Source organism: Lolium rigidum, chromosome 5 (assembly GCF_022539505.1).
Source record: "Lolium rigidum isolate FL_2022 chromosome 5, APGP_CSIRO_Lrig_0.1, whole genome shotgun sequence".
Classification (NCBI taxonomy): domain Eukaryota; kingdom Viridiplantae; phylum Streptophyta; class Magnoliopsida; order Poales; family Poaceae; genus Lolium; species Lolium rigidum.
In genome coordinates, this window is record NC_061512.1 from 249,798,897 (window position 1) to 249,819,496 (window position 20,600).

General features: G+C 47.0%; 3 protein-coding genes across 3 annotated transcripts; all 3 read left to right on the forward strand.

Annotated features, from left to right (window-relative positions):
- The first annotated feature begins 3,454 nt into the window (after positions 1–3,454).
- On the forward strand, positions 3,455–4,318 carry LOC124654274 (dehydration-responsive element-binding protein 1H-like). The gene has a single exon (XM_047193287.1). The coding sequence runs from the start codon at positions 3,467–3,469 to the stop codon at positions 4,172–4,174; it is 708 nt and encodes a 235-aa protein (XP_047049243.1). The 5' UTR covers positions 3,455–3,466; the 3' UTR covers positions 4,175–4,318.
- A 2,291-nt stretch (positions 4,319–6,609) lies between these two features.
- Positions 6,610–7,374, forward strand: LOC124654273 (dehydration-responsive element-binding protein 1H-like). Its single transcript, XM_047193286.1, has one exon. The coding sequence runs from the start codon at positions 6,610–6,612 to the stop codon at positions 7,336–7,338; it is 729 nt and encodes a 242-aa protein (XP_047049242.1). The 3' UTR covers positions 7,339–7,374.
- Positions 7,375–18,487: 11,113 nt separating this feature from the next.
- LOC124657439 (dehydration-responsive element-binding protein 1H-like) lies at positions 18,488–19,462 on the forward strand. Its single transcript, XM_047195992.1, has 3 exons — positions 18,488–18,663; positions 18,888–19,180; positions 19,218–19,462. Exons 1-3 carry the CDS (start codon positions 18,488–18,490, stop codon positions 19,460–19,462), a joined length of 714 nt encoding a protein of 237 aa, XP_047051948.1.
- Positions 19,463–20,600: the final 1,138 nt, after the last annotated feature.

The following is a 20,600-nucleotide window of genomic DNA, read 5'->3' on the forward strand; positions in this document are numbered from 1 at the left end:
AATGTAGTTTTTTTTTTTTTTTTTTTTTTTTTTTGGCGAGAGATTGTAGCAAACTGAAGCTGATGAAATTAAGATACTCGAGTGACATGCCACTGGCTTCTACTCCGATTCTTATCTTCGAGAAACATATATGTGATTCCAAGATATTAGAAAGAACATGAAAGAGAAAAAAACAAAGAATCCAAAGGAAAGGATAACTAAAAAAGAGGAACAATACTTTCATGTGCCATGGCCTTAACAGACAAAGCATAATCAGAAAAAGGGGAACTTTCATGGATTTTGATGTCAAGAATACTAGTCATGTTCTTACAGGTTACAAACTCACCTGGACCTTAATTTGGACCCTAGGGGATCCATAACTATATTTTTTTTGTTGCGATCAAAGAGCTTTATATATTACTCGGGATTGATACTATCGTTCTGAAGAGCAAACATCACCTTCTTTCAGCAGTAGGCAGTAGCCCTACTAGCACACTAATGGACTAGTACATTAGCATCTCATTGTGTAAGTAATGGTAAAACTAGTGAAGAAAGCACCAAGCTCCTTTACCTCCTTAGTTATACTTGTAATTTCAGGTCTGCCAATGGGAGGTTCCTTTATTAATTTAACCACCTCTTGAGCATTAGATTCAATTTCGACCATGTGACTATGTGAGAACCCCTCTCCACCGCCAACTAGATGACATCACGGATAGCCAGAGCTTCCACTGCCATCGGACTCACAGCATGAGGATACGAGAGAGCTTGTGCCACAATCAGCTCCCCTTCATGGTCGTGTACCACTAGCCCACTTGATCCATGCATCGCCACCTCTCTAAAGCTCGCATCCACACTGATCTTAAGGACATTATGACCAAGCCTTCTTCCAACGTGTTCTCACACGAGGATGTTTAGGCACCTTGCTCTTGCCCGTACGAGCAAGATCATTTGTAGTTTCCAAGGTCCATTTAACCGATTCAATAACCAGTCTTCCTCTATCACCATGCCACACCTTGTTGTGTTCAGCCCAATTCGCCCAACACCCACATAAAATGACACTTTCATTTTCTAGGTTCGTAATTTTTTCCTTCTACCAGGTCTATTGCCCAAGAGGCTGGGCATAATTCTGGTACTTCGATCCTCGTAGCTTCCTTCAACTCGTGCCAAAACTTCTCGGCCCATGTACATTCAAAAAGAGCATGCAAAGTTGTCTCCTCCTCGGCAGCACAGATTTTGCAATGGTCTATTAGTTCCATATGTCTCTATTTTAGAACTTGGCGACCCAAAGAAGGCACAGACGTGCCTGCAAAAGGCCCGTCGCTCGACTACAAATAAAGATTTCAGGAGAAAATAGTTGTGGGCTCGGCACCTTATGTTTTTCTAAAAAAAATCATGAAAATGCATGATCGTTCAGATTTTTTTTAGAAAGCTCCGGATCACGCCACGACCGCGCACCACTGCAGGAACATTCTCCCCATATGTTCTCCCTTATTCATTTAAGGGTACCATAAAAGATCTAAAACGCAAACAACACACATGCACCACAAATTAGAACTATTTTACTCCGTTTCTACTTTCTACTCCCTAACAAATATCACCTTCCTTTGTGCAATCCTTGAAGTCATCACTATCCTTGGCGCAATCAGCGTAGACGTTGCCACCATCCGTGACATCGTTACCATAGAAAACACCGACGTTGTTGCTGCGGCGGCCAACGCTGGACCGTACGTTTCTTCCTTTCCTATTTCTATATTTACTAGAATTTCTAGTTATAGTTTCCGAGGTAGATGCAATTGTTTCGTCTTGTCTCGATTCGATTTGTTCATCTTCTATGTTGATCTGCATGTTTAGTTTACTTGTTGTTTATTTAGTCATGTTTTATCAATTGCCATGGAAATAACCACAAGATATAAAACACCATATGGATAAGATCCAAATAACAACTAAGAAAGATGATACAAAGGATTGAGCTCTCACTCTCTCTCTCTGAACGATACGATCAAGTATAGGGTGAGGAGACGTATATAAAAGGAGTCTCTAAATCTTGATTTTAAAGTGTAAGTATAGGGTTTAGGAGATATTTGTTGCATTAGCCTATATAGGGGTACAAAGTGGAAGTTATGGGTTGATTTCCTCCCTTGTCTTCAGTCTCCTCTCCCCCTTTCCTAAGAGCTCCTATGTCGCCCCTAGATCCTCTCCCCTTCTTCTCCGGTGGCCTAGATAGCTGGAGATGACATGGGAGAGGAGGGCGGCTTGCTATGAATAGTACTAGTGGTAGGGTCAAGGTTTGTCTAGGATAGGTATTTCCCATGTGGCGTTTGGCATGATGCCATAGGGGAGTTTGTCTTTGGAGCCTACGAGCAGCCTCCGGTGGTGGATAGTGGTGTTTCTACTAGATGCAGTGTTCGCGGGGATGGAACCGTTAGGTGGCGGTTATGCTCCAGACTCCTTTCAGAGTAAGCTTGCTTTTGGTGGTGATCTAGATCTGGCCGATGTGGTTCTGCTACCTCCTTCTTCTTGCCACCGAGGTGAAGGGAGACGCAAACGGTGGTGGCTTTCGCTTTGTGCTAGAGCTGGAGACTAGGGAATCGAGGCTGCAGCCATAGAAATCTTCGGGAGTTTATTCTCAATTATCCTTGACAACCTACTGTTACCGAATCCAATGGCTGTAAGGTAGAACTCCCTCCCTGGTCGTTGACAACAAGCCGTAGAAAGGTGTTCAACCTCCAGACCTTCGTGTCATATTGGAGGCCATGTAACTCCGGCGCAGTGGAACCTTAGTGGCTATCTCCCAGGTGGTGTTGTGGTCGATAGTGGCCCGAAGCTTTGTTTAGAAATCGGCCAAAAAGGAGCGGGAAGAAGATCTGAACTTGATTTCTTTTTCAATTTTTTTAGGGTCTCCGGTGCAAAAGTTGAGGGTCAAGTTATATTTTCCTTTATTATGACGATTTTTTTTTGTAAATTGTACTCCAGACCATGGTATAAATGGAACAACAAGGTCCTTCCTGCTTTTTTCTTTAAAATTAAAAAAAAAATGAGGTGCAAGGCATTCAGCCGGGGGACCCCAACGCAATGCCCAGTGCGTTCTCAAGATGGCAAAGAGCCAAAGTTGTATTAGCCGCTGCATCGCCGCTGTTTAGCAGGAAGCAGGAAGCTGCCTTTTGTTTTTGACACATCAAAGCCAGCAAAATCCTCACAGGCCCACCCGGAGAAAAGTCACATGACACTATCAACGATCATAATTTAATCCCATTGTCGCCAGTTGTTCGGACACCGTCATCAACTCCGCTGTCTTGAGCGCGTCCAAACTCTTCCAGGCTTCCAGCTCCCACACAGCAGACGCATACGTATAAATAAGCATCTCACACTCCACAGATGTTAGCAACACAGAACACTCTCACTCAAGCTCAGGCATCTCATAGCTAGCTAGCTCACTCCACTCTCCAAGCTCAACTAGGAAGCATCACTAAGCACTCTGCCAGTATCCATGGACATGGGCCTTGAGGTCTCCACCTCTTCCACCACCTCTTCATCGTCGGCCTCGGCCACGTCCGACCACAGCAGGGTGATGGCGCCAGCGAAGCGCCCTGCGGGGCGCACCAAGTTCCGGGAGACGCGGCACCCGGTGTACCGCGGCGTGCGGCGCCGGGGCAACGCCGGCCGGTGGGTGTGCGAGGTGCGCGTCCCCGGCAAGCGCGGTGCACGGCTCTGGCTTGGCACCTACGCCACCGCCGAGGCCGCCGCGCGGGCCAACGACGCCGCCATGCTGGCGCTCGGAGGAAGCTCCGCCTCGTGCCTCAACTTCGCCGACTCCGCCTGGCTTCTCGCCGTGCCGTCCGCGGTCGCCGACCTCGCCGACGTCCGACGCGCCGCGGTCGAGGCCGTCGAGGATTTCCAGCGCCGGGAGGCCGCCAGCGTCCCTCCCGCCGCCGAGGAGCCCACTTCTAGCGATTCCTCGGCACCGTCGTCGCCTGACAATGCCGGTTCGTCGGAAACGTCTGCCCATGGAGAGCCCGATGGCAGCGATATGTTCAGGCTTGACTTATTCCCGGAAATAGACTTGGGCTCGTACTACATGAGCCTGGCGGAGGCCCTGCTCATGGACCCGCCGCCGATGGCCACCGCCAACGGCTCGTCCTGGGACAACGGAGACTGCGGCGACGGTGCAGCCGACTTCTCGCTCTGGACCTACTAGCTAGTGCCGGATTCCCGAGCTTATTTTACTCTTGACTCTGCTTTTTTCTTGGCAAAGTTCTTTTGCGAGCAGACTCTGTAACTAATAAGTTTAAGCTGATTCAGATCCAGAACTGAAGTATGAAACACATTTGGTTCCTCAAAATTGGTCTACCACTGAGTCAGATTAATCTCTTCCTGAAACGTGCATGTGATTTCAAACAATAAAAGCAACATGAAAAGTTCAAATCAAAGGCCTGAAAAGGCTTCCAGAAACAGGAAGTGTTCTTTCATGTACCATGACCTTAATAGGAAAATCAGAATCAGAGAGCGAGGTAACTTTCACGGATCAGTTGATGCCGAGGTGATCCAAAGTGCGCAACCAGAAATCCAGAAGATGTGGTCTGATGCCTTCCGTCCGTCTAGGACTTGTGGTCTAGAGTCGATCTGGTCACGGGCACAAGAGCTCTGAATCTTCGTTGTGTTTTTTCGTCAAGATCTTTTGCAGCCGGGCGAGCTGTCCCGTCACCTCACTCTTTTTCAGTGGGTGGTACTGACTACTGAGGTGTAGAGGCAGCCGCACACTCTCTCACGCGCTCCGCGCTGCAGTACGTCGCGCTCCATGGCTCCTTCCGAAATCTTGTGCCGAAGAGGGCGAGCGAGATGCGTTGTGTCTCCTTGGCTTGGCTAGCTATTTCCATGTGTAGTGCTAGTGGCGAGTACTCACTGACTGGTGCGTGTGCAGATTTTGATTCCTAAATCTTCCCGAAGCACGTTAATTTGTAACGAATCTCTTTGCCTAACTCACTCCAGGGACCTTTTTTTGTACTTGTAAAGTTTGAGGGATTGCGGAGGTGTTATACGAGATTTAAATTTCCTTAGTTATTCATCTAGAACGGGCAATGTTCATGGTTGTCAGTATTCCAATTTATCCTGGTATCTTGTGATTTTACGATTCTACAATGAAAACTCGGTACACGATGGTATCTTAATTTGATAGTATTTTACCAGTATCCCGATACATATCGTGATATCTTTAGTATCATGATATAAAGTCCATATTATAAGATCCCACGCCTATATTAAAAATAAGGACACATCGACATGTGTAGTCTCAAGACTAAGTATTTAAACAATATATTCAGAAAAAAGAGTATTTAAACAATACATCATCCCTTATTTTGTACAAGATTGTTATAAAATAGGAGTTTGTAGTGGAAGAAATCAGCCAACTAGCTATTTACATAATCTTCAAGTTTGTGGGTTCATAATTAATTATGTATGTATCATGTTTTGAACAAGTTGACCCATATTTATATAATGCAAATGCACTAGTTACATGATCAGCCCATATGAAAGATATAGAGTATGCTCGAAATTCAAACCTAAATTTATTTGAGATATAATTTTAATATATACATACACTATATATAAAATAAAAATCACATGATATTGTGATTCTACGATATAACTCTACCATACGATACTACTAAAAAAAAGGATACTAACTACTATCCAATACGAAAAACCTTGGCCATGCCAAGAGCTACAAGAAAAACTTCGATGCTAGGGAGCCGCTCGAGATCAACTCGCTTTTTTAGTTTGACTCAGAAAAGAAATGAACTAAATATGAGCATATTTTATTGCTCGACCGGAAAACGAGCTGACCTGATCGAACGCTAGCTCACTCAATTTTAGTTCAATAGCTCGAGATAATATAATTATGTATTCAGCCGGATTTTTCTTTCCTTCTACATGCAAGCAAAATATGGAAGGTTAACTGAGGGAGAAAATTTAGGCTTGAATGTTGGCACCTATGAATAGGCCACCAAACGACTCCTGGCCGAGACAGCAGAACACATCTTATCTATCTTGCTATTTCATTCATGATTTTTTTCTTAGATATTTGTTGTGAATCTTTATATTTTGTACAGTCATACGATTTGTCAATGACAACAATATTTTATTGTGTTTTGAGATTACATCAATGTGCTTTAAATTGTACCAAAGAATTGCTCCCTTTTACATCTGACTTGTTTGCAGCCCGGGCCATGCATGTAGTCCACAATCTTCGCCCACATACACTTGCGATTTCCATGTTAAGTGGCGATTTCCTTCCAACCGAAGAACAGATAACGCGGGAAAGAAAACGAATGTGCCTTTCTGGGCCTCCATGGGCTGAGCCGGTCGGTGGAGGCCAATTCACAACTTGCAAACAACGAAGCTGCCTTTTTCCTCTAGAAAATGCCGCAAGCTGTCTTTCCTTCACGCTGCATTCTGCCACGCGTCAATTTCACAGGAACCACGTAGGATGTCTATAGCGCGTTCAAACTTCAAGCTCCCACATAACAAGAACAAACCTATAAATAAGTCCCACACACTCTCACTCAATCCCTCAACCATCTCACGGCTAACTCACACTCCTCACTAAGCTCACCAAGCACTCTGCCGGTAGCCATGGACTCGAGCTCTTCACCCTCCTCCTCATCGATATCGTCCTCCCCTGAGCGCAACACGGCAGGGTGGGCGGCGCCGGCAAAGCGGCCCGCGGGGCGCACCAAGTTCCGGGAGACGCGGCACCCGGTGTACCGCGGCGTGCGGCGCCGGGGAAGCGCCGGCCGGTGGGTCTGCGAGGTGCGCGTCCCAGGAAAGCGCGGCGCGCGGCTCTGGCTCGGGACGTACGTCACCGCCGAGGCCGCCGCGCGCACGAATGACGCCGCCATGCTCGCCCTCGGCGGCAGCGCCGCCACCGCGTGCCTCAACTTCGCCGACTCCGCCTGGCTGCTCTCCGTGCCGTCCGAGCTCTCCGATCTCCGCGACGTTCGCCGCGCCGCCGTCGAGGCCGTCGCGGACTTTCAGCGCTGGGAAGCCACCAGCGCCCCCCTTGCCTCCGACATCGACGCCGAGGAGCACATATGTAGCGATTCTTCAGCACCGTCGTCGTCTGACAATACCGGTTCATCGGAGACGTCAGGGGAATCTTACGCCGATTCAGAGTTCGAGGTGCCGGTCACACTGGACACCGATATGTTCAGCCTTGACATGTTCCCGGAAATGGACTTGGGCACGTACTACATGAGCCTCGCGGAGGCCCTGCTTATGGACCCGCCGCGGCCGGCCACTGCCACCGCCACCGGCCACTGCCACCGCCACCGGCGCGTACTGGGACAACGTAGACTGCTTTGACGGCGGAGCTGATGTGGCTCTCTGGAGCTACTAGGCAGCTAGCCGCTTAGCGCGATAATCCCCAGCACCAGCAGATTCTGCGCGTACTGGGACAACGTAGACTGCTTTGACGGCGGAGCTGATGTGGCTCTCTGGAGCTACTAGGCAGCTAGCCGCTTAGCGCGATAATCCCCAGCACCAGCAGATTCTGCTCTGTAGCATTTTTTTTTTGTTCCATCTGCAATGTTTTTGTATTTTTTTAAATATTTGCTGGGAGACTCTGTAGGAAACTGAAGCTGCTTCAAATCCAGCATAATGGAATTTCTCTTGATTGACTGAACATGCCGCCGATTTGCTCTCCGATAATTCTCCTCCATTGATTTCTGATGTGAATTTTAAGCTATGAAAAGGAACATGAAAATGACAAATAATAAAAGCAAACACTCTGCTGCTGTTTGGTTGAAACGGCTTGCAAAGGATTCCAGAAAAAGGAACTATTCTTTCATGTACCATAACCTTAACAGGCAAATCAGAGAGAGAGGGGGGAACTTTCATGGATCAGTAGGCCAGTTGTTGTCGTCGACGTCGACGAGCAACCAAGAAGATGTGGCCTGAGGTCGCCGGACTATTGATGTGGTCTGGAGTCGATGATCCTGTCACGGGCCCAACAGGCTGAATAAAGCAATAGGAGCTCTGACTCTTATTGGTGTTTCCTGTCACGATCTTTGCAAGATTTTCAGTGGGTGGAACTGAGGTGAAGTGGCAACCGCACACTCTCTCACACGTTGAGAATCCGTCCTGTAAATCTTACGTTGAAGAAGGCAGGATGCTATGTGTCTCCCTCTTTTGCTAGCTAGATATTTTGGTGTGTAGCGCTACTTGCGGAGTGGTACTGACTAAGTAGTAAGTGTGCACATAATCCTCAATCTTCTCGAAAGGCGCTGATTTCCCATTTGTTCCAGGAATTCTAGAAGTATATAATTTTCTTTGCGACTATTATTCGTGCCATTTTAAAAGGAAAGTTTCCATTCACAGGAACCACTTGAACTGGGTTTCACAAATTCTTTTTTTTAAACCAGAACAGCAGGAGCTTAACCCATAGGTTACAAAGAATTACGGCAAAGCCAAAGCACTAGAAAAAAGAAGATACAAACACTCAGGTGCAAGATTAACAACCGGAAGCCAGCGCCAGCTGATCCAGTTCCTCTATAACTCACACCACAATAACATCTGAAAAATCCGCCGGTTACGCTCGTTCCAAAAGTTCCACAAAGCATAGGTCGTTTCTTCCTTTCCTTTCCCTTTGGATTAACTGAATCTTGCACCACCACTTCATACTCAACCCAAGGTTAGTTGCAGCTTGCAAAACCAGGGTTCATGTGATGCGCGAAGGTCTCCCAAACCTCCTTCGCAAATGAACAGACGAAAGTAAGATGGAGTGCAACAAAAGACCATTTGGATTCATGCAAAGATCAAACTGACAGATCATAGGAAAAAAAATAAGTATAAGCTCTGTGAAATTGAAATATGGGTCCAACAATATACCTTGGTGATCTAATCGATGAGCAGAGTTAGGAGAATTGTGTATATGGTCCTATGGAAGTCTCATCTGAAGATCTAGACCACCAGCTCAATCGTCTTTGGGAATACATGCGAAAAGAAACCATAATACAGAAAGGTCTTTTTGCATATATTTATTTGCGAATTTTTGCGCATAGTTGATTTTAGCAAGACACACATAACTTACAACCAATGTAAATTTTAGTCCAATAACATATAGAACTTTGTAGTAGGTAGCACAGTTTTGTGTACACTCCCGATTTTTCCGCCACTGGCGAAAGGAAAGTTTCTATTGACAGGAACCACTTGGACTGGGTTTCACATATTGTTTTTTTAACGAGAACGGCAGGAGCTTAGCCCATAGGTTACAAAGAATTATGGTAAAGCCAAAGACTAGAAAAAAGAAAAAAAATACGGAAACTCAGGTGCAAGATTAATGACTGGGCGAATTTTGACAAAACTGACCTATTTCTGGTAACAACGCACGAAATAACCTGTCCCAGAAAAGATTTCACGAATTGACCCTTTTGCTTGGCTCCGCACCGGACGGAGTCAAGCTCCATACGATAACGCCATTGTGGACGGCGTTGTGCTACCACGACGCCGCTGCTAGTGGCGCTATGGCCACGGCGTCGTGCTGTTTCGGTTGGCTCCGCGTGTGGTGGCGTCGTGCGCCTTAGGCGGAAATAATCCCCAGCCCAGCCTGGCCCACACTTAGCTACCCAGAAGTTAACCTCTTTCCATGAGAGGAACACGAGCTGAAACAGCATGGCGCCGCCGCTCTCCTCCCCACTCAAATCCCTGCTCTAAAACCGATTTGAAGCCATTTTCGGTGGATTTTCTTCCCTTTGCGGTACTTAAGGTAATCCCCTCCGATTCCCTCAAATTCCTACTCTATAACCTCTGCATCTTAGCTATGCAGAGGTCGGGTGTAATTGCTTCTCATGAGTAATAAAGCGCCCATTATCTAAAAAAAAAACCATCGATTTGGCCTGATTTGGTTAACCCTAGTTCAACCAATAATTTCTGATTTATGTGTGGTTCTTTTGTAATCTAAGAGTATGCAATCTGTGAGTAGGAACTTAGTTTGTAGTGATTTCGTTTTTTGCGTTTGGGCCATCGTTTGCTTGGGCACGCAGCAGCCGTAGCATCGGCCGCATACTGCACGAGGCAGAGCAGAGCAGCGGCAAGCAGCGCCATGTAAAGCTGGATGTATATTACTCCAATTGGGTTTTGATGTTGTAGTAAATCATCCGGCTCAGCTTGTTAGATGTTTTAGTTTGGTCCTTCAGATAACTAAGTTGCAAATCAAATTTGTGCATATGAATTCTTATGGAGAACAGTTATGCCACTTTGTGTCATAAAAATACTAACTTGTTTGTATTTTCTCACATATGTAGGATGGAACCGGAATCTATCCTAGATGACCATTATGACAAATGTCACCGCGGAAGGATTATGGCGGAGAAGGGAGAGGTTTTCAAATGGTTGCATTTGAGGTGCCATGAGGTCCATGGCAAGAAGATGCCATATGATGAGCGATACACACAGTATATCAAGAAGACCGGACTTCTCCCTTTCGTCCACCTTGTGTCCCGGTCGACGCCGCATATGAACCCATGCGCGATCACGGCACTTGTTGATCGATGGAGACCGGAGACATATAGTTTCCACTTGCCTTGTGGGGAGATGACAGTGACTCTGCAAGATGTTTCCATGATCCTGGCACTTCCTATCAAAGGGGAACCTGTGTGTCGGAGCACATCTTCTGATGGATGGCGTGAAGCGATGAGGGATCTCATTGGGAACGCGCCGACGACGGAGAAGATGTCGGCTGGTGCTCCTTATTCTTGGATCCAAAGGAACTTCAAGAAGTGCCCCGAGGGCGCCGAGGACGAGGTGGTTGAGATGTATGCTCGGGCATACTTGTGGTATGTTGTGAGTAGGGTTCTTTTCTCAGACGGCACTGGATCGAATGCCTCCTTCATGTGGCTCCAGCTATTTGCGGGTTGGGAACATAATCTCAGTTGGGGAACAGCGCCACTTGCTTACTTGTACCGACAGGTAAAAACTTGTACCACCTGGATTGTTGTCTTTCTTCGCTACATTGTTCATTACTTGTACCCTGGATTGTTGTCTTTATTCGGTATATACATATTGTTTTTGAATGTGCAGTTGGACGACGCGTGTTGCAAAACGGGAAAAGGATCAAGTATTGGTGGTTGTATGCTTCTATTGTCCATATGGTCGTGGTCGCGCTTGCCAGTTGGCCGTCCCATTGAGATGCGCCGGAATGATTGGAATGATCATAGAGACCCATTACGTTTTCCTACCGCGGCGTACATATGGGACAATACAGAACCTTTCCATGGTGAATCTAAGGAATGCTACATGAGGTACATCAGCCAACTCGACGCTCTTTCCCCGGAGAAGGTAATAATTTGATTGATCTTTATTTCAATTTGCTTTCCACCACATGGCTCAACTAACCTCAGGCTTGTATTACGCATAGGTGACATGGGAGCCCTATGGAGAGCCCGGGAGTATTGCTCGACATATATTGTTTAGGCTGAACCCGAAGTGTTTAGAAGAAGCACATCTTTGGCGGATGACTTGTCCATTGATATGTTTTTATGCAGTTGAGTACCATCTACCAGATCGGGTGATGAGACAGTTTGGTTTGTTCCAAGAGACCCCGCCGCCATGGAAAGACACTAGAATAGAGTTGCACGAGTGAGTCCTTCATACATAACATATTCATGACGTACTGAATATACTGCTGACTATCCAGGATGGTATCTCCGGTACTTCCCACTTGTTCTTCGGCTTCTCTACAACTGGAGCTTTTTTCCCGTAGTTCCTCCAACCTCCGGATGCCATACCTACAAAACTGTAGAGATTTACATTAGTACAAAAATGTAAGAATGTTTAATCAATGACGACATAATTTTCATACCTATAATCTATGATCCCGGCGCGGGGCCTCTTAGGTAACCAAACATGCCCCTACCCCTACCACTACCACGAGCACGATGCCCGGCACCATCACCACCATGCCCGGCACCATCACCACCATGCCCCCCACCATCACCACCATGCCCGGCACCATCACCACCATGCCCGACACCATCACCACCATGCCCGACACCATCACCACCATGCCCACCACCATCACCACCATGCCCCCCATCATCACCTTTATTATTGTGTCCCTTCGATCTCTTCCTTTGGGTACAACCTCTATTGTTATGTCCTTCCTTGTTACATTGTCCACAACGAGTCGTGTCACGAGGCTCCGCAAAATGTTGGTTGCCCCATTGCCTTCGGTACCCACCTGCCCAATCATCCATGTCGCCCCGGAAACGCTTTGTTTGAGTTCTACCCCGTTTGACAACCTTTAAAGCCGGATCGGGCCAAAGATCAAGTCCGTGATACTCTGGCCATTGACTTTGGTCCAAATACGGTTGAAATCTCCCCGCCCAGGTAGCCTTCATCGCTTCAATTGAGTGCTCCTCCATCCGTACTGTATCCGGATGATTAAGACCCACTTTACGGACGCATGCCACCGTTATCAAGTGTGAACAAGGGAGATGGTACAATGTTGGCCTCTGGCACGAGCATGTTCCTTTGCGCAGCCAAACCTCGAATGACAGTCCACCGTGTTGCACACCTCCTCTCGTGGTTCATCCTGGCTCATTAACTTGATAGATCAATTCTTCATTATCAAAGCACTCACACGTTTGTGTGCTTGACTTCTTTGATTGGTACTCCATCCAACTGTCGACCACCGGTGGATACTTGTACTTCTTTTTTGCTTGTTAAGCCCTAGAATCTGCCTATTTGTTTCCTCGCTATAATTTAGGAAATACTCGTTCAACTTTTGAAAGGTATATTCCGCTATTGCTGTCACAGGCAATTGACGGACACCTCTCAGAACACTTTTGAAGCATTCGGCCATATTGGATGTCATGTCACCGTACCTCATACCACCATAGTCATAAGCTCGTGCCCACTTCGACCTCTCTGTCATGTTCCTTCTGAGAAACTCCTTGCCTCCATCATTGGTGAGACCATACAATCTGTTGTACAACTTAGTAAAATGTCGAGCGGTGAAGGCGAGACAACAATCTTGTAGATCGTCTGCAAGCTCTTTGCTCCCACATGCTCTGTAGAAGTTGGACACGAAATGCCTGGTGCACCATCGATGGTGCACACGAGCGCACCCTGGAATGTCCTTCTCAACTGCGTTGAGTATCCCTTGATGGCGATCTGAGATGACGCAAACCTCTCTGGTCGGTTCAATAACCTTTGTCCTCACTAGGTGCATGAACCACTCCCAATTGTCGTTGTTCTCCACAGTTACCAAAGCAAAAGCCAAAGGCAACAATTGGTTCGCAGCGTCATGAGCTATGGCAACCAACATTGTGCCCTTGAACCTCCCGGTCAAGAATGTGCCATCAATGGATATAACCGGCCTGCAGTGCTTGAATGCCCTTATGCTTGGCCCGAATGCCCAAAATGCACGACCAAATACTCGGACACTTTCACCTTTCATAGTCCTAGTCTTTGTTCCAAGAGGCTCCACCACATGATATGTTCCCGGGTTTCTTGCCGCCATAGCTCCCAACAACCTAGGGAGGCGGTTATATGCTTCTTCCCAATCACCATACAAAATCTTAAATGCCGCTTGCTTGGCCTTCCACGCCTTCCCATACTTCACCTTGTAACCAAAAAGTTCATTTATCAAGTCTATCACCCCCTTAATTGTATATGTAGGGAGTGACCTTATGTTATTGGCAACTCTATAAGCAATGAAAGCGGAGGACAATTGACGGTGATCATCCGCGACTGTGGTATCACGGATATCCTTGCCACCGCATGTATGAATAGATTGGCAAGTTAAAATGCTCCATTGCGGCCCTCCTCTGAATGGTCTTGGACACACAACCCACTATTATCCTTTGTCCTCACACTTGAATGTGTAGCGCACCTTAGCATCTGAGTGAACCACCTTGTACGGTCGATGGTACTTAACCGCGTAGTCCTTGATCCACATTTGAAATTCCAACAAACTTTGAAATTTCACTCCGGGATTAATCCCATACTTTTTGGGTTTCCTATCCTTTTTAGCGGATACCCTTGGTTCAAGTACTCTACTAATACCACCATCAACTATAGCCTTATTCGCAAGGCTAAGTTCTCGGAACAATGATGGGCGATGAGCACGGCCTACTACCTTCTTGTGAGCTACGGCTTCTTTAGCCGTTAGCCCATCCTCATCAACATCTTCGTCGGGCCCTTCATCCTCCGAGTCAGATGCATGAGATCGCAAATAAGGGAGGTCATGGTCCATGTCCTCCTCTATGCAATTTGCCTCCACGTCACCGACTTCATTCTCACGGAGCCCATGCTCCGCGTCATCGCCCTCGTAGTCACCACCCTCCGTTTCCTCCTCTTCATATTGGTCATTACAAACCGGACTCATTGGAGGTTGGCTCATTGGAGGTTGGCTCATTCGAGTGTCGTACACATCGGCACTATGATGCTCAGACGGCTCATCGCGAGCACATGGGGAAGCATGCCGGTTCAAGTCGATGCTCAACCGAGCAACAAACTTCCTTGCGGCAAATAACTCGAGAGACTTATCTTGGGAACCCTCCACAATCTCCTTGTATGCACTCCAATTCAGCTCCGAGTCAACGGGCATTATGTTCAACCGATTGTGATGTCCAAACTCGGCATTATACCTTCCGATCAATTCACATGCATCACTTGGCTCCATCCACTTCAAATCAAATCGAATTCTTTCAACAACCTCGGCGTAGGTAGGACTAGTGGTGAATACCATAACTACCTCCTTTGGGTCAACACACTCGGCATTCCCTTTCAAAAAAGCCGCTTTGTTCATATGATGAACATTCACAATTCTTGCCATCTAAAAAAATGACAACAATCCAAATGCATCAAGATCTTTCATAACCCTAACCCTAAGCACCAATTTAAACACCTAATATTTCATAGTCATCAAACCAAGAACCATTGGCCAGAGTTTCATTATGCAAAATCTAGGGTTTCATTACTTGAGAAGAAAAGCACCAAATCCACGAAATTTATTGGACAAAAAGGGGGAGAATGGGGGAGATTACCTCTTGGGCCTAAAGGGAGTCGAAATCCACCAAGAAACGCCACAGATCTGAGGGATTTGATGGAGAACTTAGGTGGGGGAGTGAGAGAGAGACGAACCACTGGTGGGGGTTGATACGTCTCCAACGTATCGATAATTTCTTATGTTCCATGCTACTTTATTGATGATACCTACATGTTTTATGCACATTATATGTCGTATTTACGCATTTTCTGGAACTAACCTATTAACAAGATGCCGAAGAGCCGATTCTGTTTTCTCGTTGTTTTTGGTTTCAGTAAATCCTAGTAACGAAATATTCTCGGAATTGGACGAAATCAACGCCCGGGGTCCTATTTTTGCACGAAGCTTCCGGAAGACCGAAGAGGAGTCGAAGTGGGGCCACGAGGCGCCGCCACCATAGGGCGGCGCGGCCCGTGCCCCGGCCGCGCCGACCCGTGGTGTGGGGCCCTCGTGTGGCCCCCCACGTTGCCCTTCCGCCTACTTAAAGCCTCCGTCGCGAAAACCCCGATACCGAGAGCCACAATACGGAAAACCTTCCGGAGACGCCGCCGCCGCGAATCCCATCTCGGGGATTCAGGAGATCGCCTCCGGCACCCTCGCCGGAGAGGGGATTCATCTCCCGGAGGACTCTACACCGCCATGGTCGCCTCCGGAGTGATGAGTGAGTAGTTCACCCCTGGACTATGGGTCCATAGCAGTAGCTAGATGGTCGTCTTCTCCTAATTGTGCTTCATTGTTGGATCTTGTGAGCTGCCTAACATGATCAAGATCATCTATCCGTAATACTATATGTTGTGTTTGTCGGGATCCGATGGATAGAGAATACTATGTTATGGTGATTATCAATCTATTGTTTATGTGTTGTTTATGATCTTGCATGCTCTCTCGTTATTAGTAGAGGCTCGGCCAAGTTTTTGCTCTTAACTCCAAGAGGGAGTATTTATGCTCGATAGTGGGTTCATGCCTTCATTGACACCTGGGACAAGTGACGGAAAGTTCTAAGGTTGTGATGTGCTCGTTGCCACTAGGGATAAAACATTGATTCTATGTCTAAGGATGTAGTTGTCGATTACATTACGCACCATACTTAATGCAATTGTCCGTTGCTTTGCAACTTAATACCGAATGGGGTTCGGATGATAATCCGAAGGTGGACTTTTTAGGCATAGATGCAGTTGGATGGCGGTCTATGTACTTTGTCGTAATGCCCAATTAAATCTCACTATATTTATCATATCATGTATATGCATTGTTATGCCTTTCTCTATTTGTCAATTGCCCGACCGTAATTTGTTCACCCAACATGCTTTTATCTTATGGGAGAGACACCTCTAGTGAACTGTGGACCCCGGTCCTATTCTTTACATAGCATACAATCTATCGCAATACTTGTTTTACTGTTTTCTTGCAAACAATCATCTTCCACACAATACGGTTAATCCTTTGTTACAGCAAGCCGGTGAGATTGACAACCTCACTGTTTCGTTGGGGCAAAGTACTTTGGTTGTGTTGTGCAGGTTCCCTGGTGTTGCGCCGCATCACATTTCGCCACCATCAACCTTCAACGTGCTTCTTGGCTCCTCCTGGTTCGATTAAACCTTGGTTTCTTTCTGAGGGAAAACTTGCTACTGTGCGCATCATACCTTCCTCTTGGGGTTCCCAACGAACGTGTGAGTTACACGCCATCAGGGGTCGGGCTTCGGAGGTGGAAGAAAACCTTTTGCTGCTAAGGACATCGCACATGCGGGCCCGAGGGTTATTTCCGCCAAACAGGCATGGCTCCATTGCGGGCGGAGCCAAGCTACAAAGCATGACGCCGTCCAGGATGGAGCCAAGCTACAAAGCATGACGCCGTCCAGGACGGAGCCAAGCTACAAAGCACGACGGCCGCTGAATGCCACGTCAGCGTGTCCATAGCGCCACTGGCCGTGGCGTCGTGGTTGCACAGCGCCGTCCCGGATGGCGTTATGGTATGAAGCTTGGCTCCGTCTGGTGCGGAGCCAAGCAAAAGGGTCAATTCGTGAAAACTTTTCTGGGACAGGTTATTTCGTGTGTTGTTACCAGAAATAGGTCAGTTTTGTCAAAATCGACCACCAGCTGATCCAGTTCCTCTATAACTCTCACCGCAACAACAACTGAAAAATCCGCCGATTGCGCTCGTTCCAAATGTACCACAAAGCATAGGCCACTGCGGAGATGCTTTTGATCCTTTCCTTCCGCTTGTTGATTAACTGAATCTTGCACCACCACTCCATACTCCATGGTTAGTTGCAGCTTGCGGAACCAGGGTTCTTGTGATGAGAAGGTCTCCCAAACCTCCTTTGCAAACGAACAGAGGAAAGTGAGATGGAGTGCAACAAAGGATCATTTGGATTCATGCAAGGATCAAATTGACAGATCATAGGAAAAAATATCTATAAGCATAAGCTCAGTAAAATTGAAATATGAGTCCAACAATATACCTTGATGATCTAATCAATGATCAGAGTTAGGACAAATGTGTATATGGTACTATGAAAGTCTCAGTTGAACAGTGGCGGAGCCAGTGCATAAACAATGGGTGTACAAAGTACACTAAAGTCACATCTTCACTCATATTTTTCCCAATTTATTCAACGTATATAGCTCTAAATGTGAATTGGACATAGATATACAAGTCTTTGTCCAAAATAATGGGTGTACAATTGTACACCCACGTACTGATCTGCCATGTAGCTGAAGATCTAGACCAGCAGCTCAATCGTCTTTGGAAATACATGCGAAAAGAAACCATAATACAGAAAGGTCTTTTTGCACTTTTTTTTTGCGATTTTTTTGCACATACTTGATTTTAGCAAGAAATGCATAACTTACTCATGTAAATTTTAGTCCAATAACATATAGCACTTCGTAGTAAGCAGCACAGTTCTGTGTACACTCCCAATAAGGTCCATCATCTAGAAGGTGGGCATGCCTCTAGTCCACAACCTTGAACCTACACTTACACTTTTTCAAGCTTACTTGACGCTTTACAGTGTGCAGCCGAAAGCAAATAACGCTGGCAAAGAAAACGAATATGCCTCTTTGGGCCGCCATGGGCTGTGCCGACGGGTGGAGCCCAATTCACCACTGGCTAGCAGGAAGCTGAGGCTGACATCCTCTTAAAACAATTATGTGAGCTGTCTTTGCTTAGCGCCTCAATCTGCCACGCGTCAATTCCACAAGAACCACATGACAAAAAGTACCACGCACTTTAGCTCCTTAGAATATGCATTGCCACATACCACCGGCTGTGATTCTTACCTTCGCCTGCAGGCCACAGTATCCGTGTGGTGGCCGCGTCGACGCATAACCTATAAATAAGCACGCTCCACACACCACGATGTTCTAACACACTCGCTCAAAGCTCGAGAAACTCGGATGCACTCGACCGTCCAAGTCCAACACATGTAGATGTAGCTAGTATACGGGAGATCGGAGGCGATGGACATGGGGGCCGAGCACGAGCAGTGGATCAGCTCCCCCACCTCATCGTCTTCTCCGCACCACGGAACGGTGCAGGCGAAGCGGCCGGCGGGGCGCACCAAGTTCAAAGAGACGCGGCACCCGGTGTACCGCGGCGTGCGGCACCGGGGCAGCGCGGGGCGGTGGGTGTGTGAGCTTGTTAAGCTTCATGCACTAACCAACTAATTCAAAAGACCGATCTTATGAAAAGAGTTAGGCAATCCACTTATAGTTTAACATCCCACTCACGTGTGAGGCAGCGGAGACAAGTCTAGAATAAATTGTGAAAATCAGGACTTGAACTCGAGACCCTGGCTCTGATACCATATTAAGCTTCATGCACTAACCAACTATTTCAAAAAACCGATCTTATGGAAAGAGTTAGGCAATCCACTTATAGTTTAACAGCTGCGGGTGCCTGGCCCGGCACGCACCTCACCGCGGAGTCCGCCGCACGCGCGCATGACGCCGCCATGCTGGCCCTGCGCGGCTGCTCCACCTCCACCCCGATCCTCAACTTCGCCGACTCCGCTTTGCTGCTCGACGTGCCGTCCGCGCTCCCCGACCTCGCTGCCGTCAGCCGCGCAGCGCTCGCCGTTGCACTGGACTCCCAGCGTAAGCAGGCCAAGGACGGCGAGGCCGCTGTTGGCGCCACTGAGGCAACTACTCCCAGTGCTCTTGCGCGGGTCCTTGTCTCTGAACGATGCAGGCTTGACAGAGGCAACGTCGTCCCAGCCTTGTATCGATGGAACGTTTGAGGACCCGGCCGCACTGGCCAGCGACATGCTCGAACTCGATATGTTGGGAGAAATGGACCTAGGAAAGTACTACGCAGACCTAGCGGAGGGGCTACTCATGGAGCCGCTACCACACCGCCGGCCGCCGGCGCGTGATGCGACAACGGAGACTGCGGCAACGGCGCAGCCGATGCTGCGCTATGGAGCCACTCTTTAAACAAATGGAGGTTGGTTCAAGGATAATAAACTATTTTATGACGAAAATACAACGTTGTAGTTGAAATGGGACGAGTGTGATATCCTCGCCGTTCATACGCATTGAGATACTCATTCATAGGGCCCTTCCTCATATACGCTAATAACTTTAAAACAAGCACACATTTCACGTAACAAATCAAATGAGATTTTGTTGGCATATTTTATGAACTCTTCAAAATGAGTCTAATATTTAATATTTTTAAAATTTATTTTGAAATTTTTGGTTGACTGGATCTATATTCTCTGTTGTTTGAGCATGTAGTCCGAACAATATGCCCATGTATTCCTGTGATTTGTGGTGCTGGATTTATATGTCCTTCTAAGTTTGTCTAAATAGTACCTACAGTACTGCCAAAAGTACTGTTATTTTTATACACATGACAACTGTACATTTTCTTTTCATGTGGGACCACGCTAGACCGAATCTCGAGGAATGTGAATAGCATCAAAGTGATATCAACTTCGCCCCATATCAACTTCGCAAATTGCGCGCCCATTTTATGACACAACTCACGAGTCATAAGTCATAACACAGTTAAGAGATGGACGTACATCGGTACATGCAAGTAATCAAGCACAGTTCTAAACCACACAAGGTCTTAATCCTCAGAGGGGACGTCGAGGTACAACCCAGGTTATCTTCCGCTTGAATTGAAGCAAGAAGCTAATTGCCAAGGACTAAGCTAACGATATATAATCCATGGTCGCATCAAACGAACGCGCTTCAACTAGAACTATTTGTCTACACTAGCTCTTTCTATAATAAGTCAGTGAACAGGTTGAAGGTCGGATGAAGCCTCGCCACGGCTAGCCATTGAGCATCTTCCACTAGGGCTTCTTCAAATTCATCTTCCTCATCCCCTGTGTCCGGGTGGAAACGGTGATGGGAGCCAGTGTTCTCCTACAGGCGCGTGCTGTGGAAATGGGGTTGTGAAGATTTCTCTTGGATGGGGCTCGAGGCTTTTTTATACAACTTTCTTCAGATCAACAAATCAACGGAAGTGAGTCAGAGGAAGAAGGACAAGGAAGCCATCACTTTAGGGTTTAATTGTTCTCATCATTATGGGTTGTTTTCTGCGTGTAGCGGTGTTTCTTGA

Coding starts and splice junctions, on each gene's coding strand:
- LOC124654274 (XM_047193287.1), top strand. CDS start 3,467: ATGGACATGGGCCTTGAGGTCTCCACCTCTTCCACCACCTCTTCATCG.
- LOC124654273 (XM_047193286.1), top strand. CDS start 6,610: ATGGACTCGAGCTCTTCACCCTCCTCCTCATCGATATCGTCCTCCCCT.
- LOC124657439 (XM_047195992.1), top strand. CDS start 18,488: ATGGACATGGGGGCCGAGCACGAGCAGTGGATCAGCTCCCCCACCTCA. Junction 18,664..18,887: donor GCGGGGCGGTGGGTGTGTGA/GCTTGTTAAGCT, acceptor TCTTATGGAAAG/AGTTAGGCAATCCACTTATA. Junction 19,181..19,217: donor CACTGAGGCAACTACTCCCA/GTGCTCTTGCGC, acceptor TGAACGATGCAG/GCTTGACAGAGGCAACGTCG.